Raw genomic sequence first — 22,414 nt, 5'->3', positions numbered from 1 at the left:
TCGCGTGTTTTTGATGCATGTATCTTTTTGAAATTCGGTTCACCCTTACCCATCTCGTTCCGTTTGGTAAAGGTGAATCTCGTTCTGTTGGCCGTGGTTGATCGTTGAATCTCTGGTTCACAATGGGAGATTTTCGTTGGTGGTGAATCTCAGATTCATGAAATCTGAGATTCACATTTTACCTACGTGAATCGGGTTTTGGGTGGGTGCCGAGTTTCATCCATACTATCAAAGCGTTAAAGATTTGAACCATATTCTTATTTTTGGTTTGTTTTTCATTCTCGTTTTTTGCCTCTCTGGTTGCGGTTGAATCTCATTTTTGAAATCTTTTTTTTTTTTTTTTTTTTGGGGTTTGTTTACACACCGCCCTAAAACTTCCTTTTTTGTTGTGGGGGTCGGGGACGGGGGGGGGAAAACCCCCTTTTAAAAAAAAAAAGAAAAACCCATTATCGTGAAACTGTATCTCTAGGGTTCCGCTTGTCTCGTAGAGCAGACTCCTCTTCCGTTCCATCGCCCGAGCTTCATTGCTGGTTCGTTGAGCTACATCGCCTTGTTGAGCTACGATTTTGCTTCACACCCATATCTGCAAAAGAGATTCATAAAAAAGGTAACTTATTTCCGATGGTTCTTTGACTCTCCTGTATGCTTTCACTGCAATGGTTCCAGGTCTCTCTCACTTCTCATTGTTTCTGTAAATTTTATCTTCTCAAAGTATCAGATCCGTGGAAGCAGATGTATCAGCAATGGAGTTGGTTTTTTAGTATCCTCTGCTTTTTTTCTGGGTGCGATACTTAGTCTTCTCTCACTTCTTGTAATCCCTATGCCATCTGAAGATGAACCAAATCACAGAATTACCAAATGTAACGTTTTCTGATCAAGATAAATACCAATTTCGAGGATGGCGCCTCCAAGAGAAACAGAGAAGAATTTGAGAGAAAAATGTTTGATAGATATCATTTGTTCCCTGAATTACAGTATTTATAATTGCCCTTTGAAACCCTACAATTCGTATTCACTCAACTCTCCTGATTCTCCATCCAAACCCTAACGGTTACTGTCATTCCGCTTTTCAAACGTAGTCCTGCAACTTCGTCGGACGTCTCCGCTCTCGGCGTGCTCTGTCTGCCAAAGTAGGGGCGTTGTTCTGGCTGAGGATGTCATCCTCTGTTGCTGGTCTTTTTTTCTTCCTCATTTTTACGAATCTTGTAATGCTAGTGCTTCATCATTTTGATCGTTCGGGAAGAATTATTTACCCTCCATTCCCACCCGATTGGCTTCAGTTCATCTGTTCTGCATTCCAGTACTTTCTCCTTTTCTTGTACATCAACATGTTTCTGAGTTTTTAATTTCTCTTTTGATATGTAATGGCAGAACAGTTTCTTAGTTTCTTTCTTGTGTTCTTTAATCCACAGCATTGAATTGATGTTTGTAAGGTTCATGGTTTGAAGGACTGAAATTTGGATCACCAAATTTGGCTTCAGTATTGAAATGGATTCTAGTAGGTCTTAACTGAAAGAATCTAGGTTTGATTATAGGTAGTTCGCTGAAAATAGGACTGGATGTAACTCTGCATTTTAGCTATCAAATCTAGCTGTTGCAAGTGTTGCTTCTGCTTCCAAGGATATTTTTACTTGCTTTTCCCCATAGCAAATGCATCTTAAGTAATTAAGACTATACTGTCGTCCTTTGCCTGGTGCATTTGGTGTGCTTCGCTTCCGGATTCGCTCCCCATAGCAAATGCATCTTAAGTAATTAAGACTATTACTTGTACTTGATCTTCTTTTGAAACCTGTGTTTGCATGAAATTTGGTGGACCTCTATAAACTTATTGTGAAGTTTTAAAATTTTTAATTGAATGAAACTTTCTGTTACAAGATAGGAAATTCTCGAGTCCGTTGGTTTCTGAAAATTAATTTGCAAATTGTTTGTTATTGGAATTGATAGGCCCAACTGATATTTCCCTGTAGAGATGGCTTATTTAAATGGTTTTGTTTTGTGAAATAAATTTGCATGACCAAAGTGCAATTTTTGGTATGTGCAAAGGGGCATACACAGATTTTCTTAATTTTTGTTGGTTGTGGGTAGTTTTGGTGTATTGATATATCCTTGTTGGTCCATTGCCTGCTGGAATTAGTGTAATCTTGATCCCTTGCTACATTACCTTCACTTTACATGAGAGATGAGGGAAGTATGCTTTTTCTCCAACATAGGAGTTAGAAACACCATTTACCCCTTGAAACTTCAGGTGATTTACTTCTAGGATACCTTTGGTTCATTTTCTCGCAAACATTATCAATTGGCTTGAAGCCTGACTGAGTTATCACTTGGATGCTTAGACTTACGAATCAGGAAGCTGATGACCTGGCCAATCAAATGTGGTTAACCTGGCTGAATTATCATTTGTGCTACTTTATCTTTTGCTTCTTTTATGTTCTTGGGGGTGATTCTAGTATCCATTTCCTTGTTTAAGGCAGTATCACTGATTTTTTTCCCTTCTTTCTTCTAATGGTAAAAGGCCAAAATTGGAAAGCAGACGTAGGGGGTGATGTACACAAAGATGACAAAACTGAATCTCGCATTACTTTGTCCAGTTGAATGTGGTGCTATACACAAAATTTTTCTATCCCCTCTAGCCTTGGCTAACAAATGTGCCAATTGAAATGGGTGATCCTGGCTTACAAGAGAATCTGATATCCCCTTAGTTGCATAGCCACCTTTGCCCAACTAATCAGATGTGCCTCCGTTCTTTGGTAATCCTTTATTCTATTAAACGAGATCAGTTCATTCCTCTGATGAGAAAATCTTGAGCCCTTGGATCAATAATTGAATTTCTGTAGTGTTAGAATCAAAGAAGGCCATAATGATATTACCAATGTGACCTCTGAATGCACCTGAAATCCCTGCTGGTTTTGTTTCGAAATTCAACTTCACCAATAATTTATGAAGTGATCCAGTCTGCAACCACCCTTGCTTTGACTGGACAAGATTCTTCCCATGATACTCTGACAATATTATCAAAGGGAACTTTTCTAAACTTTCTTGGTGGTCCAATAAACTATCCTGATTATGATGACCTCAAAAACCTTTTTTGCCTATATCCTCCTCTGTAGATACCTTGTTGAATTTTCCTTGCATGTGCTTTACATACTTCCTTAGCAAATCACAATAAATGCGACTAGTATGTTACTGTGACATATTCCAAATTCTTTCTGCAGAGTTGAAAGATTTGAGCTTGGAAGGTCATTTTGGGCATTTTGTCTCCACATGTTGCATAATGCATATAGTCACTTTCTGAAGATAAATTTCCTTTATTAGAATCTTTCGCTTTAGTGGAGATGAGCTCTTCCAAATTAGTTTACATGGAAATGAGGTTTTACAGAAAATCTATTGTTCCATTCCTGTTCCTCCTCTGGTGGAGGAACAGAGGCTCTAAAGAAGGTTCTAGTGTCGAAGTGCCCCCTGTGATTTATGGACTGGGCCTGATTATACTTACAATTTTTGTCAAGAAATATCCCTGTGAGCAAACATGCTGCGATTAGGCCTTGTTCCTAGTGAAGCTCAAATAAAGCTGAATGGAGATTAAAAATACTTGCGGTTGGTATGGCTGCCTTCTGTGTAGATGGCCAGGAGTCTGAGTTTGAGTTGGATGTTTTGTGTTCCATCCTTTATTTCTTTCCTATCTTGCTTCTGTCTCTTCTAGTATCTGTGTAGCTGACCCATTTAGCTGGGATATGCCTATGATGATGTTGTTGTTTTTACAAAGATCTCCATAAGAAATCGAGAAGGTTGACCAATGCCCAAGCTCCACAGTCCACATCCCTTAGTCTCTTCATAAGCCAGATTCCATACAATGCCTCATTCTGAGAAACACACTCTTTAGTAGTTATCCTTCCTCTCTCAATTAGGGCATACAACTTGGGAAGTCCATTTTGCAATGGTCCAAGGGACAGTGTCTTCCTTCCATAGGTCCTGCATTCTACCTGCTAAGATGCAGCACAGGGATTTTATTGTTCTATTGTACCTTATGTTGTTAATAACCATGATTGGGGGAGTTTCCTTCTGTGGTATTTATCTCCTTAGGTTGCATTGTCACTTCGCAATCAGTACTAGGCTTGAATCTATCATTGTTTCAGCAATTGTTTCCTTTCTACTCAATTTGCATGTTCTGGTGTCAGATCCTGAGTTGCTCCATGTTATTAAATCTGTAATGGAATCTGTTATTGTCCTTAATCATTGTTTTACGGGTTGGGATTCCAAGACATGTGGAGTGCAGCCACCAGAGCTATTCCTTCCTGTGAAATCCTTTTTGATATTAAGTAAAGTGTTAGACTTTCTCATACTGATGAAGATTGAACTATTTGTATGATGAATCATACCTAAACTAATCCATCCATTTGCTGCTAAGACTACTGCTGCTGCTGAATGCTCTCAATTTGCTACTAATGTTTCTGAGTTCGGATCATTGAAGTAGAAATCAATTTATGTTGATAAAAGGACTAATTTTCCTAGTTCCAAGATGTGCTGAAGATTTGACTCAATCTGTCCCCCCCCCCCCGGTCTGTTGTGGTTCTTATGTTTTCTCTCTGTGGACTGCTTTCTTTGGGGTTCTGAGTATCTGATCTATCATGGTTGCACTGGTTATATCAATTGGAGATATTTTTTTGGGTATTGATTTGGTTGAAGATAGTCATGGTTGCTTCTGATTCTTTTGATTGCAGTGACTTTTACCTCAACTAAACTATTGAGTTGTTACATATATTTCACGGGTATATGGTTGTCAAATCCTCTTTGGTACTCTATAACAATTACAATTAGTTGCTGACCATTACACAGAGTGATATTGGATATGATTTTTTCTTCTATGAGTTTTCTTGTTAATTAATAATCTTCTTCTTCATCTTGTCCAATGTCATTCATATTTGCTTGTTGACTGTGTACCATGTGGTGGATCCTTTTTCTGTTGACTTATCAAAAGAATATTAATATTATGACCATTACACAGAATATTAATATTATGACAATTACAATTAGTTGGTATATTTCTTATAATTTTTTTCGAACTCTTGTATCTTTGTTGCGGCATTGAATAGGTCTAGTTGTACTGTTATGTGTTATTTGAATATTAGTAATCTCAAGATTTCTTTTGAAGCTCTCATAAGAACTTCGTTTTGTCATCTCCTATCTGACTACCATTTGGAAGACAGGGCAATTTAGAGTTTTTAGATGGCAAACTATCAGAGCCTCCTGTAGGAAATTGTAAATCTGGACCATTATATTGATCAGGGTAGTTACATGCAATGCGTTGTTGACTCTTTTCGACCTTCGTAATTTGTTTCTTAGCCCTGATATTGGTATTGCAGGTTAAAGATGCCCCATAGAACACGGCCTATGACTGCTCTCTTGGTGTTTATGGGAGTAAATGTTGTTTTGGTATCAACAATTACTCCAGTGTATGACTTTGTTTGCTTCCTACCATACTGGGAAAGAAGGGTATTACTTTTATACCAATACTTCATTTGACTTTGAGAATTATGTTTTTAGTGTAAATGATATTTCATGCTTTCATGTCATTTAATGCATCTTTTGTGCTTCCTTCAATTCACTAGGAAGGAAGCTTGTATTTTCTTAGTTCTTTTAACATTTTGTCAGTCCATACTCAGTGCTGTCCTTTTCCCCATTTTTAAAACTATTTGTAAAGACGACTTTAGTCAATGAACAGCTTGATGGGAGCGTGAAACCAACACGAAAGCAGATGCTAAAACAAATGAAAGCTTGTGATGTGGGGAAAAAAAAACTTGCTTATAATTGGCTTCCTTACTTTCCTAATAGCTCTGAACAATGGAATGCGCAGATGTCTTCCTTTGTAGGTTTATTTATTCAGATGCAACCTTCAGTATTCTGTGTACTTCTCATACTCATTTGGCTGTTATTGGATGTCTTAGAGAGAACGTCGTCGGAGGGAACGCGAAGCTTCTTTAACAAGTGTCCCTGAATCTGCAAGAATGTAAAGTAGCCTTAACAAATAGCTCTGAATCTGTTTATTTCATGTAAACTTTCGGGTTACAGATATCGGTGACTCATTGTTGTGTTGTGAAGTTGTGATATTCTATTTTCTTGGAAGGGGAAAGCAAATAAGAACTGAAAAAGATATTCTATTTGTTTAGGTTCAGGTCCTTATGATAGGTTAGAATTTAGACAAGTTTGATTCAATCCAGTGTCTTTTGACGATCACACTAGTCTAGGAAATGTATTATCATGTTAATATGGTATGGTAAAGATGTAGATTCCAATTTTTTTCAAATGTTTCATTTTTTAAATTTTTTTTTTGATAAATATAACACAAATTAATGATCATTTTAAATATGACTTTTTTTTTTTTTTAAAAAAAAAAATCTATTTTTTTAGATGGTGTAATTTCAATATTGATAATATAATTAATGATCTTAATCACAATAAGATTGAGCCAAGTCGCCATCCATCATTCACGTAATGCATGATTTGCTTTCACTGGAAAAACAAAATGCCCTGTGCTGTAAACATAAGTCAAAAAAAAACCCTCATAACAAAACTTTTAAACCCAACCAAAACAACAAAAAATCAACCCCAAGAAATCCTCTCTTCTGATCGTGATCAACCTTTTTGTGTGTTTTGAATGGCGAAATCACTATTACCAGTGAAGGGCTTGAAAGATCCAGGTATTAAGGCAGCTCAATATCTTGTTCAGCTGATCGGGGAAGAAGACAACGACGAAATGAGTTCAAGCAACAAATAAGAGATGATTAATAAAGAGAGACCAATTTTCCAGAAAATGAAAAGACGTTATCGATCCCTTAGCTTCCATTTACCCAGAAACAAAGCCTTTGGAAGTCAACTATTCCAAGAAGACTAGATTCTAGATTAAGATCGACGTTAAATATGAAACCCAACTTGGAATTTGGGTTTTTGATTTGTTCATTGTCAAAACCCAATTCAAATTTCGTTTCTAACTGTGTTATTGTACATATAACAGATTGCAAAGAAGAAATAGGTTTTGGAGAATTTTGTTGCTTCTTCTTGTTGTTTATCTCTGGCTTGTTACAGTTTGTCTCTCCCCTCTTTTCATTACTGTTACAATTGTGGTGTTTGAACTGTTCATGAAACCTAAAAATAAGATTTATTTTCTAAATTTTTTTTTTTTTTGGTTTTCTAATCATTCTGAGTGTTTTTTTTTTCTTTCTTTTTTTCATCCTTGGAATCAATTTTCATCTTTGGCTTGGAATCTATAATATTGAGAAAGAGAGTTGAAAGAAAACCTTAGAATTGAGATTCTATGATTAATGAAGGATCTTAGAAAAATTAAAAGTAAAGGATCGATTATATAATTAAGGGAGGAACCTCAACTTCAAAATAAAATAAAGAGTCCATGAAGAATGTTTTAGGGCCTATTTGGTTACATAAATCCAAAGATTTTAAATTTATGGATTCATGAATCTGAGAATTATACCCGTTTGGTTGTAAAAGTCTCTAGATTCATGAAATCTAGTGATTCATCTTTTTACACTAAACACGTGAATCTATAGATTTATGGGTAAAGGGTGAAATCCATAGATTTAAAAAAAGCTATATATTTGCACATTCAAAAAAATTACATCGATCAAATAGTTTTTTAGGATGAATTCACAGATTTCATTCCACAACCAAACATCTAATTTTATAAATTATAACTCCATAAATTTGAAATCTTCAGACTCATGTAATCAAACAGGCCTTATATGCTCATCAAAAACTAAAGAGATATTTAACATATGTTGGGATTTTTTAGTTATCATTCCTTCAAAGTCAAATCCATCGTCTTCTTATACATCATTCTAATAAATGGTGACATAATGCATGACATGAAAATTTTAACTGAAGACCTTTTATACAAAATATTCCAGAAATAATCTCTCTTTTTTTCATGTAATCTTAAGATTAGCTTTAAGTTTTCTTGCCATTTTTATTAGTTATTTCCTCTCCTTCTGTTCGTATGGATTCATCTAGATAATACTATCTTTAGTGCTCAACCATCATCTTAAGTTTTCTATTTAAAAAAAAAAAAAACCATCATCCTAGGGTTCACAGCCCTCTTAGAGCTTGACATGTATGTTCCAAGCAATGTATCTTTCTAATATCTATTTTTCATGAATACATAAAATTTTGTCCACGTGAAAAAAGAAGACAAATTTCTTGACTATACCATGAAAAAAAGAACCTACTACCTGAGTAATAAAGATCTTAATTACAGGCTCTCGTATGTTCCTCAATACCTTTCTAATGTCTTCTAATGCATCCATCTTAGTGCCTTCTTCAAAGGATGGTCGTTTTAAAAAATCCGATATGAGATCTCTATTTGATCCTAACCACCCAAGTATCCGTAGAATATTTATTTGCTGCTACACGCATATCTATCACTCTTGGATCGCAGCAAATGGGTTTCTTTAGATACAATGCTTATAATCCATCATGGATGTAAATACAAAGGATGAGAGGAAATGGTCTATTGCCTCATGGCTCATGCATTTGTGATTGCAGCTTATGAGTTGTTCTTGCTGATGAAGAAGCAGTAGCAAATGGGTGAAGAGAATCAGAAGCAAACCAAAAGTGACCGTTGAACAAGAAAAAAATATGTAAATTATAAAAATATATATATATATATTTCATAAATATATTATATTTTAGTGTACCTTCCTTAAAACGGAAAACTCCGAGTATAAAAGTATTAGAGAACCGTCGAAAACCCAGAAACCCCCCAGAAACCATCGAAATGAATAAGTCTTCTGCCTTAAAGGGCATCAATTAATTGATCTTCTCCGAGAGTTTAGTTTGGGTTTTAATGGAGGAATTTGTATTTGGAAGAGAAGAAATCGAGGAAAGCTGGACTGGCTCAGACATGGAAGCGGCTCAGAATCTGATCCAGCTTAGTGGAGAAGAAGAAGAAACAGAAGAAAACGAAAGCAATAGCAACTGCAACAACTACGGAAGAAGCGTGAGGAGATCACCAGTAGAAGAGGAAGAGAAACAGGTTGATCAGAAACCAGTCAGCGATGTCTCTTCAGGTATTAGTGGTAGCAGAAGAAGACGATATCGGTCGATCGATTCCATTTATCGATCGACTAAACCCTTATCTTGCCCATCAGTTGTTATCGATCGGAAGAAGAACAAGATGAAGAAGAAAAGATGATATCTTTGAAGAGTAAACCTAATTTGGCTTTGAGATGATTCATAACTCATTTCGTGGACCCAAAACAGTTCTTTAATTTGGGTGCTTTGTGTTTTGGGGTTTTGGTTGTTGTGTTTGTACATATATATATAAATATACACTGATACGTCGTCGAAGCTTATCATGTATTAATGGAGAAAATTTTCTTTGCTGTTTACGTGGATCTCTATATCATTCGCGTTCTTTCCTTTTCCATAATCTTAGTAATCAGGGTTTCCCCTCAGTCGAAGCTAGTTCATCGAAATTTAAGATTCAATTTTGTTAGGTTTGTTCGTCTGGGTTATCAAGATTAGACTGGTTTTGTCACTTTGAAATATAAATTAACTCGATCTTCAGTCTTAAGCCTTCGAGATAGAAGCAGCTAGCCATGCATGCAATTCCATTCCATACAAAAATTTAATAGGGTTTATACACCAATTTGATGTCTTATGTCCTCGATCGGCTAAAAGAAAAGTTGATCCACTAAGCGATGGAAGAAAGATTTAAAGCAGGGATATAAATCTTCAAGAGTATCTAAATTTCACAGTAAGAGCTCCCAACCAAAAACTTTGATACATAAAATGTCCAAATTTTGATCAAAATTTGTCTTTTCATTTTATTCTTCCACAACAAGACGATAATGAAACTCCTTGTTAATTAAAAGGTATTGACACAAGCTTTCCACTATCATCACACACTTCACAAATTTCTATTTCAAATCACCACCAGAAAAAAAAATGCAATAAGTCCTACAAACTGTGGAGTGATGCATGTTACTGATGCTAAGAAGAAAGGAATGAGTAGAAAGGAATGAGTAGAAGAAGAGGGAAACAAAATTTGGGCCTCGGAAGACCTACTCCATTTCTTCATTTTCTTTTTATTTGTTTTTGTATTTTTCTCATATAGATACACTAAGATCATTATATATACTGACTACTAGAGACATTTTTTGCAGTGTTTAGGTGAATCTTCTGTCTCTCACATTTGCCTTATGGTTTCTTTTACCATCTTTGCAACCTGGGATGTTCTTTCAGTTCAAAAATTCAGATCAAAATCAATTTTTTTTTCAGAAATTTAGGATCTAAATTTTATTAGATTTATCTATTTCATTCAGGACTTGCATTGAACATTTTGGTTTTTGTAACTTTGATATATAAATTAACACGATCTCATCATAACTAACCATGCATGCAAATTCATTTTAGTTTTATTATATACTTCCATATTATTCCAATATTTTTAATGCCTTCAGAAAAATAATTGATATAAATAGGGAGACTGTGGTACCTTCAATGTGCTTTATCATGGTAGGAGAAGGAAGGGAAGCACATTCAATTTTTATCTAAGAGTAAAGCACCTTTCTAGAAATGATTATCTATAGATACCTTTCAAAGTCGTCCAAGATTATATATGAACTGTTTAAGTCTTTAGTAATCTTCTCGTACATATGCATACCATATAAATGACTGAAGAACCTTACACCTTAGTTCTTTCCATGATTAGAGTAATTTTCTTTTTAATTCCAACCTTTTTCCTTTGATTTATACATGTTGTGTTTAACATTTGTAACACTAAAAACCAGTATTTTGCAAAGCATTCTCCGTGGCACTTCCATGTATCCCAAATACTTGGTTAAGTCTCGGAAATTAAGATGAAGTTGAAAAGGGAGCTAGGAAGCAGAAAAAGAGATTGCTAGAGATTATCAGATCAATGAATGCAGAGAATTGAGAAGTAATATTGGTTAACTACCCTTCATGATCGATGGCAAGAATATTTTGCAAGCCCCTTGTCTTTATTTGAGAAATTAAGGATTCTACAGATTGTTCAGTTGTTGAATGGTCAGAAAAGTTAACAGGGTTCTTCGTTATTTCACCTTTTAGTCCTTGTGATATCTATGTATTGACTCTAACCATAGAATAATTAAGGTGCATGGAAGTTGTTCTCAGTGTTCATCAAGACTACTTATTGTATCTTCCTATAGAAACGTTAATTTATTTAAAAGAGAAAGAGCTCGTCAAACTGCCATTAATGCTTCTGCAAACATTGCACAGTGATTTCAACATATCCATCTGCAAACCAGAAAATCATATATGCGGCCATTGTTCTCTCTGACAATTCTCCAAAGCTGGCCAGCTTATTGTTCCAAAATTAATCAGCTAGCTAGACATATGTATATATGAGACATCCACATTAATTTTAGTTCAACCCTGTTCAAGTGTCTCCCATTTAAATGGAAGCTTCGGAAAGGCGATAAACAAAACAATCTGAAACTGCATGGTGAATATGAGTCGATTGCTGCCGGAAAAACAGATGTTTCTTATTACTGGAAACATCACTTTTTGGTTCAATTACACGACACTTATAAGAAACTAAATCACTTTTTTGTTTGTCAGGAAGAAACTAAATTTATTCAAATTAGGAAGCAGAAAATTGCCTCACTAACTAACGTCAACAGTAGAGGAAATTAAGAGGAAGAAACAAATTAAATGATCATAATGATAATGACATATAATATAAGGATTGATTCAGAATGACTTCTGATCGAATACTTTTTTTCCCCTCTCTCTAGAGTAATGTGATTAGATGTGTTTTATTCACTGGTTTTTCTTTATGCCCCTCTTTTAGAAAAGTTTTTCTATTTTCATTCTTTTTTATATCTTTTTCATTTTTTCTCTAATGAGTTCTCATAAAAGAGTGATATATTAAACCCAATATATATATATATAAAAGAAAGAAAGAAATTAAAAAAAAAAGAAGATCTAATAGCATTTAATGGATTCCTATGAAAAAACAAAAATGAGTAATTTACATTAAAAAAAGAAAGAAATACATACAAGTATAAATAATTGAAACTAATGAAGGGGATATATTAAATCAGGTTTAATGGATTTTGTCAAGGAATGATAGAATAAAAAATAAATAAAGAAATCAAAATATAAATAATTGAAAATAATGAAGAGGATATATTAAACCCAAAAAAGAAGTATATCAACTCAGGTTAAATGGATTTTGACAAGGGATGGTAGAATAAAAAATAAATAAATATATCTAATATCATTTAATGGATTTCTATGAAAAAAAATTATATTAAAAAAAAAAAGCAAAAGTATAAATTAAATGAGAATAACGAAGGGGAGGTAAAAGATTGCATTTTTGGGGCAATCCTATATGAAATCTTTGGGAGGGGAGAAACAATAAATAGCGAGTAAATACATATGAAATTGAAATTTTCACAAACTGGTGGTGTGGAGTTGCATAACTCCAAAGTCAACTATACCAAGAAGAATAGATTCTAGTTTAAGATCCACGTTAAATATGAAAGCCAATTTGGAATTTGGGTTTTTTATTTGTTCAATGTCAAAACCCATTTCAAGTTTCGTTTCTAACTGTAATTGTACATATAAACAGATTGCGAAAAAGAAATAGGTGTTGGAGAATTTTGTTGCTCGTTGTTGTTTTTTATTTTTGTCAAGTTTTTACAGTTTGTCTCTCCCCTCTTTTCATTACTGTTACAATTATGGTGTTGGAACTGTTCATGAAACCTAAAAATAGATTGATTTTCCAAATTTTGTTTTTTTGGTTTTCTAATCATTCTGGGTGTTTTTCATCCTCAGAATCAATTTTGATCAAATTTGAGCCAATGGAAATTAATCAAGTAAAAGATTATCTTTGGCTTGGAATCTATAGCATTGAGAAATAGAGTTGAAAGAAAACCTTAGACTTGAGATTCTATGATTATTAAAGGATCTTAGAAAAATAAAAGTGAAGGACTATATAATTAAGGGAGGAACTTCAACTTCAAAACAAAATAAAGAGAGTCAATGAAGAATGTTTTATATGATCATCAGAAAACTAAAGATATATTGTAGGAGTGTTGGGATTTGTTGGTGATCTTCCTTCAAAGTCAAATCCATTGGCTTCTTATGGAATGTCATACATCATTGTAATAAATGGTGACATAATGCATGACATGAAAATTTTAATTAAAGACCTTTTACATAAAATATTATAGAAATGCTCTCTCTCTCTCTCTCTTTTTTTCATGTAATCTTAACATTAGCTTTAAGTTTTCTCGCCATTTTTATTAGTTATTTCCTCTCCTTTTGATCATATGGGTTCATCTAGATAATACTATCTTTAGTGCTCAATCATCAATATCCTAGGGTTTTCTAGAAAAAAAAGAAAAAAAAAACCATCACCCTAGGGTTTACAACCCTCTTAGACCTTGATATGTATATCCCAAGCAATGTATCTTTCTAATATCTATTTATCATGAATACACAAAAATTTGTCCAAGTGAAAAAAGAAGACAAATTTCTTGACTATACCAAGAAAAAAAAAACCTATGTTGTTCCATTAGCTGAGATTGTGTATGTTGTCATTGTTGGCAACTAAAATACAATATGTTTTAAGAGTATATGACTTGTATTGAAGTGAAAGTCTCATAGAAGGCTTTGAACATTTGTTATATTTTTTAGAAGGTGATTAAAACTATTACAATAGTTTTGAGTATTTGTGAGAAGATTTAAGTGTTTTGGGTGAAACGAAGATTCCTTAGAATTGTGGATTTCACAGGTCACTGCACAAGGGTCATGTTGGATGAATTTTTGAATAGTCATCCAGTTGTTTCCTGAGTTCAACATAAATTGAAAAAACGTAGTTCATGAAGTCTTCTTTCCAACGTATTTATCGGATTGTGATTCCAGCATTAAACAAGGAAGTTATGAGATTTCTCATGAAAGTGTGCGATATGGAAGCAAATCTGGACATTGTAGAAATAATATGAAATTTGGCTACTGTGATATAATCTACTTTCAGGAGTTTAAAAATAAATTTTAAGAGTTTGGGGGTCTTTGTGAAATAAGTTTTACATCTCAAGGAGAAAAGTGTAATTTTAAAAGACTAAATGATACAATCTAATAGTCATTAGAAGAACATGGATGAAGATCCAATTTTGAGGGTTGAGATTGATGCGCTTGGTTTTCAAGTGTCCAAGACGAAAAAGATTCCATTTTGTGCCTTTTGGTTGGTTGGGAATATGAACATGTGGTGCACTGCAAAGTATAATGATCAACATGATCCTGTGTATTTCAGATTAAAGTTAAGATTAAAAAATAATTCCATTTGAAATAATCTGGTGAATGATACTCTAATCTTCATCACTTAAAGGATCTAACGGCTCAAATCTCAACCGCCTTTTTTAAGTGGATATCCAACAGTTATGTAATTAGATTCTCTTTGGGACTCATCTAGAAGATAAAATTCAACGATTCCTGTGCATCAATGTTCATTCTCTTTAAAAGCTCGAATTTGAGCAAATCAAATATGGGTTTTTGAATATTTTGGCTTGTGGAAACTAAGAAAAACAATGAGGAGAAATCAAGAAGCAAGATGGGTGTGGAGAACAAGCTCAGATGCGTATTTTGGTGAAAAAGTTGAAGAAGAATGTGAGTAATCTATTGTAATCTTCCTCAATTAAAAAGTTTCACCTTTCAAGTAATTGCTTGTTAGGGTTGAGTTGTTTGAGGTTGTGGCATTATACTTTTGTGGGTGCAAGATTTCATATTGGAGTGGGTGCTCCATGTTTTGAATTGATTGATAGTGGGTGCTCTCTGATTGTAGTAATCAAAATTTTAGTTGGAAAGTATTGAGTAAATACAAAACTCTATTTATGACATTATTCCGTGGATGTAGGCAATTTGGCTGAATCACATAAATTTGGTGTCTTGCGTTTCTAGTTTATTTTTCATTGCATATATTTGAGTGCTTTGATTGCAGAGTGGTGGTGCATTGTCTAGTAAACCCAACCACATTATAGTGTGTGGTGGACGTGCCATTGTGTAATTGATAACTACATGATTAGCTTGACCAATTTTTTATTGAGCTTAAAAAAACATCACATCAAAAAGAAATTTAAAAGACATTGATTTACCCCCTCTTAGTGTCAACCTGGGAATAACAACCTACTACCTAAGTAATAAATATCTTACAGGCTTCCGTATGTTCCTTAATACCTTCCTGATGTCTTCTAATGTCTTTGTCCCCCTCGTATCCGTAGAACATTTATTTGCTGCTACACGCGTATCTATCACTCTTGGATCGTGGCAAATGGGTTTCTTTAGATACAATGGTTGTAAATCTTGTCCTCCCTTATAATCCATGTTGGATGTAAATACAGAGGATGAGAGGAAATGGTCTATTGCCTCATGGCTCGTGCATTTGTGATTGCAGCTTATGAGTTGTTCTTGCTGATGAAGAAGCAGCATTTGCAAATGAGTGAAGAGAAGAAGCAAACCAAAAGCAAGCCAAAAGTGACCGTTGAAAAAGAAAAAAAATGTATATTATTAAAAATATACATAATTTTATTTCATAAACATATTATATTTTAGTGTCTACCGACTTTAACCCTTCTTAAAACGGAAAACTCCAACTATTAGAGAACCGTCGAAAACCCAGAAAACCCCAAAAACCATCGAAATGAACAAGTCTTCTGCCTTTTTTTTTTTTTTTTTTTTGGAGAAAACAAGTCTTCTGCCTTTAAAGGCATCAATTAATCGATCTTCTCAGAGTGTTTAATTTGGGTTTTAATGGAGGAATTTGTATTTGGAAGAGAAGAAATCGAGGAAAGCTGGACTGGCTCAGACATGGAGGCGGCTCAGAATCTGATCCAGCTTAGTGGAGGAGAAGAAGAAACAGAAGAAAACGAAAGCAATAGTAACTGCAACTACTACGGAAGCGTGAGGAGATCACCAGTAGAAGAGGAGGAGAAACAGGTTGATCAGAAACCAGTCAGCGATGTCTCTTCAGGTATTAATGGTAGCAGAAGAAGACGATATCGGTCGATCGATTCCATTTATCGATCGACTAAACCCTTATCATGCCCATCAGTTATAATCGACCGGAAGAAGAACAAGAAGAAGAATAAAAGATGATTTTTTTTAAGAGGAAACCTAATTTGGCTTTGAGATGATTCATAACTCATTTCGTGGACCCAAATCAGTTCTTTAATTTGAGTTCTTTGTGTTTTGGGGTTATGGTTGTTGTGTTTGTACATATATGTATACACTGATACGTCGAAGCTTATCATGTATTAATGGAGAAATTTTCTTTGCTGTTTAGGTTAATCTCTATATCATTCGCGTTCTTTTCTTTTCCATAATCTTAGTAATCAGGGTTTCCTCTCAGTTGAAGCTAGTTCATCGAAATTTAAGATTCAATTTTTAGGTTTGTTCGTCTGGGTTATCAACATTAGACTGGTTTTTGTCACTTTGAAATATAAATTAACTCGATCTTTCAGTCTTAAGCCTTCGAGATAGGAGCAACCATGCATGCAATTTCATTCCATACAAAAATTTAATAGGGTTCATACACCAATTTGATGTCTTATATCCTCTGGTAAAAGAAAAGTTGATCCGCTAAGTGATGGAAGAAAGATTAAAAGAAGATTATCTAAATTTCACAGTAAGAGCTCCCACCCAAAAACTGTGATACAGAAAATGTCTTAATTTATCAAAAAAATTTCTTTTCATTTTATTCTTCCCCAACAAGACAATAATGAAACTCCTTGTTAAAAGGTATTGACCCAAGCTTTCCACTATCATCACACACTTCACAAATTTCTATTTCAAATCACCACCAGAAAAAAAATGCAGAAGTCCTACTAACTGTGGAGTGAACAAAATTTGGGTCTCGGAAGACCCACTCCATTAATTTCTTAATTTTCTTTTTATTTGTTTCTGTATTTTTCTCATATAGATACACTAAGGTTATTATATATGCTACCTACTAGAGAAATTTTTGAAGTGTTTGGGTGAATCTCCTGTCTCTCACATTTGTCTTGTTTCTTTTTACCATCTTTGCAACCTGGGATGTTCTCTTATTTTAAAAGTGTAGATCAAAATCAAATTTTCAGAAATTTAGGATCTAAAATTTTTAAGATTTATCTGTTTCGTTCAGGGCTTGCCTTGATCGTATTGGTTTTTGTAACTTTGATATATAAATTAATACGATCTCGTGATAAATAACCATACATGCAATTCATTTTAGTTTTATTATATTATACTTCCATATTATTCAAGTATTTTTAATGCTTTACAGAAAAATAATTGATATAAAGAGGGAGACTGTGGTACCCAACTCACCAATGGAGGAAGGACCTTCAATGTGCTTCATCATGGCAGGAGAAAAAAGTGGAAGAACATTCAATTTTTATCTAAGAGTAAAGCACCTTTCCAAAAATGATTATCTACAGATACCTTTCAAAGTCATCCAAGATTATATATGAACCTAATAAGTCTTTAGTAATCTTCTGGTATATATGTATGACATATAAATGACTGAGGAACCATGGACCTGTGCTCTTTACTCTATTCTTAGAGACACCTTAGTTCTTTCCATGTTTAGGGTAACAAAATTTAGAGTAATTTTCTTCTTAATTCCAAACTTTTTTTATTTTTATTTATACATGTTGTTTTTAACATTTCTAACACTAAAAATCAGTATTTTGCAAAGCATTTTCCCCAGCACTTCCATGTATCCCAAATACTTGGGGGTTAAGTCTCGAAAAGATGAAGTAGAAAAGGGAGCTAGGAAGCAGAAAAAGAGATTGCTAGAGATTATCATATCAATGAACGCAGAGAATTGAGAAGTAATATTGGTTGACTACCCTTCATTATCGACGGCAAGAATATTTTGCAAGCCCCCTTTGTCTTTATCCAAGAAATTAAGGATTCTACAGATTGTTAGGTTGTTGAATGGTTAGAAAAGTTAGTAGGGTTCTTCGTTATTTCACCTTTAAGTCCTTGTGATCTATGTATTGACTCTAACCATGGAAGGTGCATGGAAGTTGTTCTCAGTGTTCATTAGGACTACTTATTGTATCTTCCTCTGCATGTTGATTGAGCTTCAACCTTGAGGGCAGGCATGCTTAAGCTTTGTGTGTTAATTGTTGTCGCATTGCCGCCTTGCGGCTATGGCCTCCCACCTAACAGGACCTGGTTTTTTTTTATGAAAAGAGAAAATCCACTAAGCTACTTAAGGGCCTGTTTGGTTACTTGAGTCTCTAGAGTTCATAAATTTAGAGATTTCAAATCTACAGACTTCAAATCTCTAGAGTCATGATTCGTAAAATTAACTGTTTGGTTAGTTTGAATTTTTGGAATGAAATTTCTAGATTTATCCTAAAAAAATATTTATTGAATTATGGTTCAAATCTTTCGCTTGATAGTTGGGTGAAATCTCGGTTTCCCTCTACCCATATCTCGATTCCGTTTTAGTGTAATGTGAATCTCTGTTTCTGATCTGAGATTCCACACCAACGGTAAATCTCCCATTTGTGATCCGTTTGAAATCTCGGTTCGCGTCCGCCCTAACACAATTACATGGATCTGTCTGTGATACACAAGATCATATAAGACTAGTAGACGCTTTTATAACTAGATTAATAAACCATTGTTGAAATTAGCACGGGAGAAGGAAATATGCAATAGTTAGAATTTTGTGTTGTCCTCACAACATTCACTAAAATAGTTATTAGATATTAAGGCCAAGCCCTAGTTGTAGGCTTCGATAACAGATATGGCAGAACCAGGTGATTGCTTTAAATCTCTTGATTTTCAGTTTTTTTTTTTTTTTTTGCCTTGTCAATGCAAGCTTGCTTTATTAAAAACAAGTGATTTTAACATCATTAAGACTCAAGGAAGAGTAGTTGGATCATTTCTGGGAAATCTTTGACCTAATTATTCAAGTGGGCTTCAGTTCTTAGGCAACATCAGGAAGTTTCTTGGCCATTATCTCTTTATTGTTGAGTTCAGTATTCAGTTTCTGTTCCAAAAAGCAATCCTGATCTAATTCAGTAGGACCCTACACTTCAATCTCGAACCAAGAAAATTGACCCACATTTTTCTTAGTCTAAATTTCATACTTACTCCATTTTCAATGTTGAGGAGAGAAAAGACGCGGCTTTGAAGGTTTGAGAAGTGAGAACTGAAATCTTTCTGTTGCCCAAAAAACGAAAAAGAGACCTGGAATCTTTTCTTCTCCATGCAAACCGTACTCTATATAGATTATAAAAAGAAAAATATCTGTAAAAGTGTTTTGATTTTTCACACCGTTATAGAAAAAAGGAGAAAAAAACTTTTGGTTGTTCACACCTTTGATGGATACTTCGGAAGAAAATGAAAAAACGTTTGTTCGAACAACTGGTTTTCAAGATTTTAAAATGCATTCTACAAGCTGAGGTTATTGTTCATTTTTTTTCAAATCACACCCAGGGAAGGTAAAAGTCACCAATGACTTTTAATTTGGAGGTTTATTTCAGGGAAGGTAAGAGTCATCAATGACTTTAATTTAGAGGTTTACTTCTATTCATTAATGGTCAAAAATTTATTCCAAAATCTTCAAAGAAGATAGTTGAAGGCTTCTTAGTCAACATTGTATTATTATCTTCTCAATTCTGACCACACCTAAAGAAAACCTTCAATTTTTTTTATGAGATATTTCATCAATTTTTCTAGGCTGCGTTTGTTTGCTGGAATAAAGGTGGGGTGGAAAAATTCTTGAAAAAATGTGTAGATTTTTTATTTTTTTCTTAAATTCCAAAATGCTAGATTGTTTGGATGCTTAGAGTGGGAAAGTGAGAGACAAGTTTTCTTGATTCAAGGATATTTGTCTGGTGATGTGGCAGTCCAATTTTCCCACCCCAAAGTCATTTTAAAACTCCACATATTTTGTGGGACTTTGTGGAAAAGTTGGAAAAAGTAAAAAGTAAGACCCACTACTATCATTTTTTCACAATACTCCTTTTCTTTTCTTCTTTTTCACCCCACTACACATGGGACCCACATATTTTTTTTTTCCACTCCACTTTTGCAAACAAACACAGCCCTAGTGAACTACTTGTACAGAAAATTAAATACATGGAAGAAAAAAAATAAGGCACTTCTACATGTTAATTACCCGAAATTCACTACAACTCCTCGGTACACATGAGAAATGGATGTAGATAGAAATTTCTTATTATTTCATTTACATTTTCAAATTTTTTTTTTTTTTAATAGATTTCCTTGGAGAATCAAAGGGTTGACTATCGTAGAAACAATCCAACGGTGAATATAGCATTGAACCTATCCTTTTTAAATTAGAACCGAAGCACGTCAAAACCTTTCAGCCGTTTAAGACACGCACACGCACACGCAATGACGCAACACGCAACGCGCAGCAAAGGGCAAAACCGCGAAACCAGCCCTTTCTCTTCTCATCTTCTTCGAGCTTTCCTAAATCATTTTCATGCGTAACCTTTCCTCCATCTCTTTCTATCTCGTTTCCCTCTTGTCGCGTCTCCCTCCCTTCAAAAGCAGCAAAAACCAAAGTGTTTCCTGTAAGTTGGAGAGGAAGAACGTACATATATATATATATAGTAGGTATCAGCTATCGATCTTCTATCTTATTACATCTTAGTATCCTTGATCATTGTTGTGCTTTAATGGCAGGACAACAATCTCTCCGACGAACACAGAAGATTTTGAGATTGAGCTCGAAAGACTCAGATATGAATGCATCTCAGCGACCCATCAACCTAAATGGAGATCAAAGCAACAGCAGCTGTGCAGGCAGTACTACTACAAGAAGGTCGCCGACCAGCGAGAAGACCATATCTCCAGAATGATAGAAGCGATATTCGGTAAAGAAGTTCCTGCAGAAGAACAAGTTATCTGCCAGAGGAAAAGGCGGTTCCAGTCCATTGCTTATATTTACATGACCACCAAGCCTGTAAATACAGTCCAATATTCTTCCAAGAAGATGAGATTTTGAATGAAATTTTCCTGTTTGGATTTTGGCAGATGGAATTGAGATGCAGGTGTTTTGAGATTCTTGAGTACTGAGGCTTATTTGAGATTCTGTAACTTCTGTTCTCCAGTTGTTTAAGAGATGTTGGTCTACTCTCATAAATCTATTATTCCTGTATTTTTTCATCCTTGCTAGTAATTTCATAGTGTCATCTGAGATCTTAATTAATCATCAATCTAAGCAGGCTATTAATGGAAGATCTTTTGCATCAAACTGTTCATGAGCATAAGCCAATACAATGTTCGAGACTGTATATATACAATGGGGTAATAACCCAACCATGATCCCCAACTATGACATAAATTTCTTAGGTGATAAACCAATATTAACAAAACAATGGAGGTGGTAGAATGTCAATTGAACTCTCATATAACCTGTTATATTGTGGCTCAAATTCTTATACCCAACTTTGAAGATGAATATATACTGGTATATTTTGATGGGTGACCTATAAATGATTTGATTTGAGAGAGTTGTGACCCAACCTAATGGATCAACCCTTTTACCTGATTAAAATCTCGTATATATGTACATGTGTTTGGCTATTAGGTCATTGTGAGATTTGAGATTTTTACCTAAAGGTTTTAAGTGAAATATTCTAACAATTGGTTGAGAAGATATCTCTCTATTTTATTCTTCTTCTACATAGCAAAACTTTGTCTTCTTCATCTGTAGATCTATGTAACATAATGTGTTGGTGTGTGAATCAAATTAAATATTTATGTATTTTTCATTTTATTTTTATTACTATTCTTGATTTCTTAGTGTTCAGTAATTTTAACATACTCAGATTAAAACAAAACAAAACTGACCCATGCATATCGGATGATTGGATCCTTCAAGAATTTTTTGTTTGTTTAAACCCCAAAAGAAATTCTTATTTGGATAGCTAACTGAGTATTTCTAATAATCCATGGCTTTCTAAATTTCTCCCATTCTCTTGGCGGACCTTCTAGTTTGAGCAACATTGCAGCCTTGATACCATGATTTAAACTAATACTCTTGACAAAAATTTGCGTTCATACGTAGATGGTCTTTTCATATCTCTGATGCTACTGTTTATGGATGTTATGGAGAATATATTTGGCACAAAGCAATTAATTAAAATTTTCCTTTTACAGGTAGAAAGCAGAAACTAAGCAATTCGCTTGCTTTACTCAATGGGTAGAATCTTGTAACAGGAAAGTTTAGAACTAACAGGTATAATGTATTCTTATATCAATAGAAAAGGAATTAGTAAAGGGTTTGCAAAGAGTTCTCTCTTCGTAGGTGCTTCTAAAATTTAAAAATGATAGCTTTTAGTGGATAGAGTTGGTGAAATAATTCTGATTTCTGATTTCTGAAACTTTG

At 34.3% G+C, this 22,414-nt stretch overlaps 1 protein-coding gene across 1 annotated transcript; it reads left to right on the top strand.

Annotated features, from left to right (window-relative positions):
- Window positions 1–417: 417 nt before the first annotated feature.
- LOC149008717 (uncharacterized) lies at window positions 418–6,311 on the top strand. Its single transcript, XM_089163477.1, has 3 exons — window positions 418–607; window positions 5,361–5,490; window positions 5,943–6,311. Exons 2-3 carry the CDS (start codon window positions 5,368–5,370, stop codon window positions 6,006–6,008), a joined length of 189 nt encoding a protein of 62 aa, XP_089019603.1. The 5' UTR covers window positions 418–607; window positions 5,361–5,367; the 3' UTR covers window positions 6,009–6,311.
- The last annotated feature ends 16,103 nt before the right edge of the window (window positions 6,312–22,414 follow it).

The sequence above is a fragment of the Hakea prostrata genome, chromosome 7 (assembly GCF_041222555.1).
Source record: "Hakea prostrata isolate BN-2017 chromosome 7, UWA_Hpros_2, whole genome shotgun sequence".
NCBI classification, from domain to species: Eukaryota; Viridiplantae; Streptophyta; class Magnoliopsida; order Proteales; family Proteaceae; genus Hakea; species Hakea prostrata.
Note: the sequence above shows the minus strand (reverse complement) of the source record. Positions and strands in the feature narration are given on the sequence as shown.

What these genes read in the sequence shown, in the direction of transcription:
- LOC149008717 (XM_089163477.1), top strand. Translation starts at nt 5,368, where the DNA reads ATGCCCCATAGAACACGGCCTATGACTGCTCTCTTGGTGTTTATGGGA. An exon ending in TACCATACTGGGAAAGAAGG is followed by an intron (nt 5,491 to 5,942) that starts GTATTACTTTTA and finishes TGGATGTCTTAG; the next exon opens with AGAGAACGTCGTCGGAGGGA.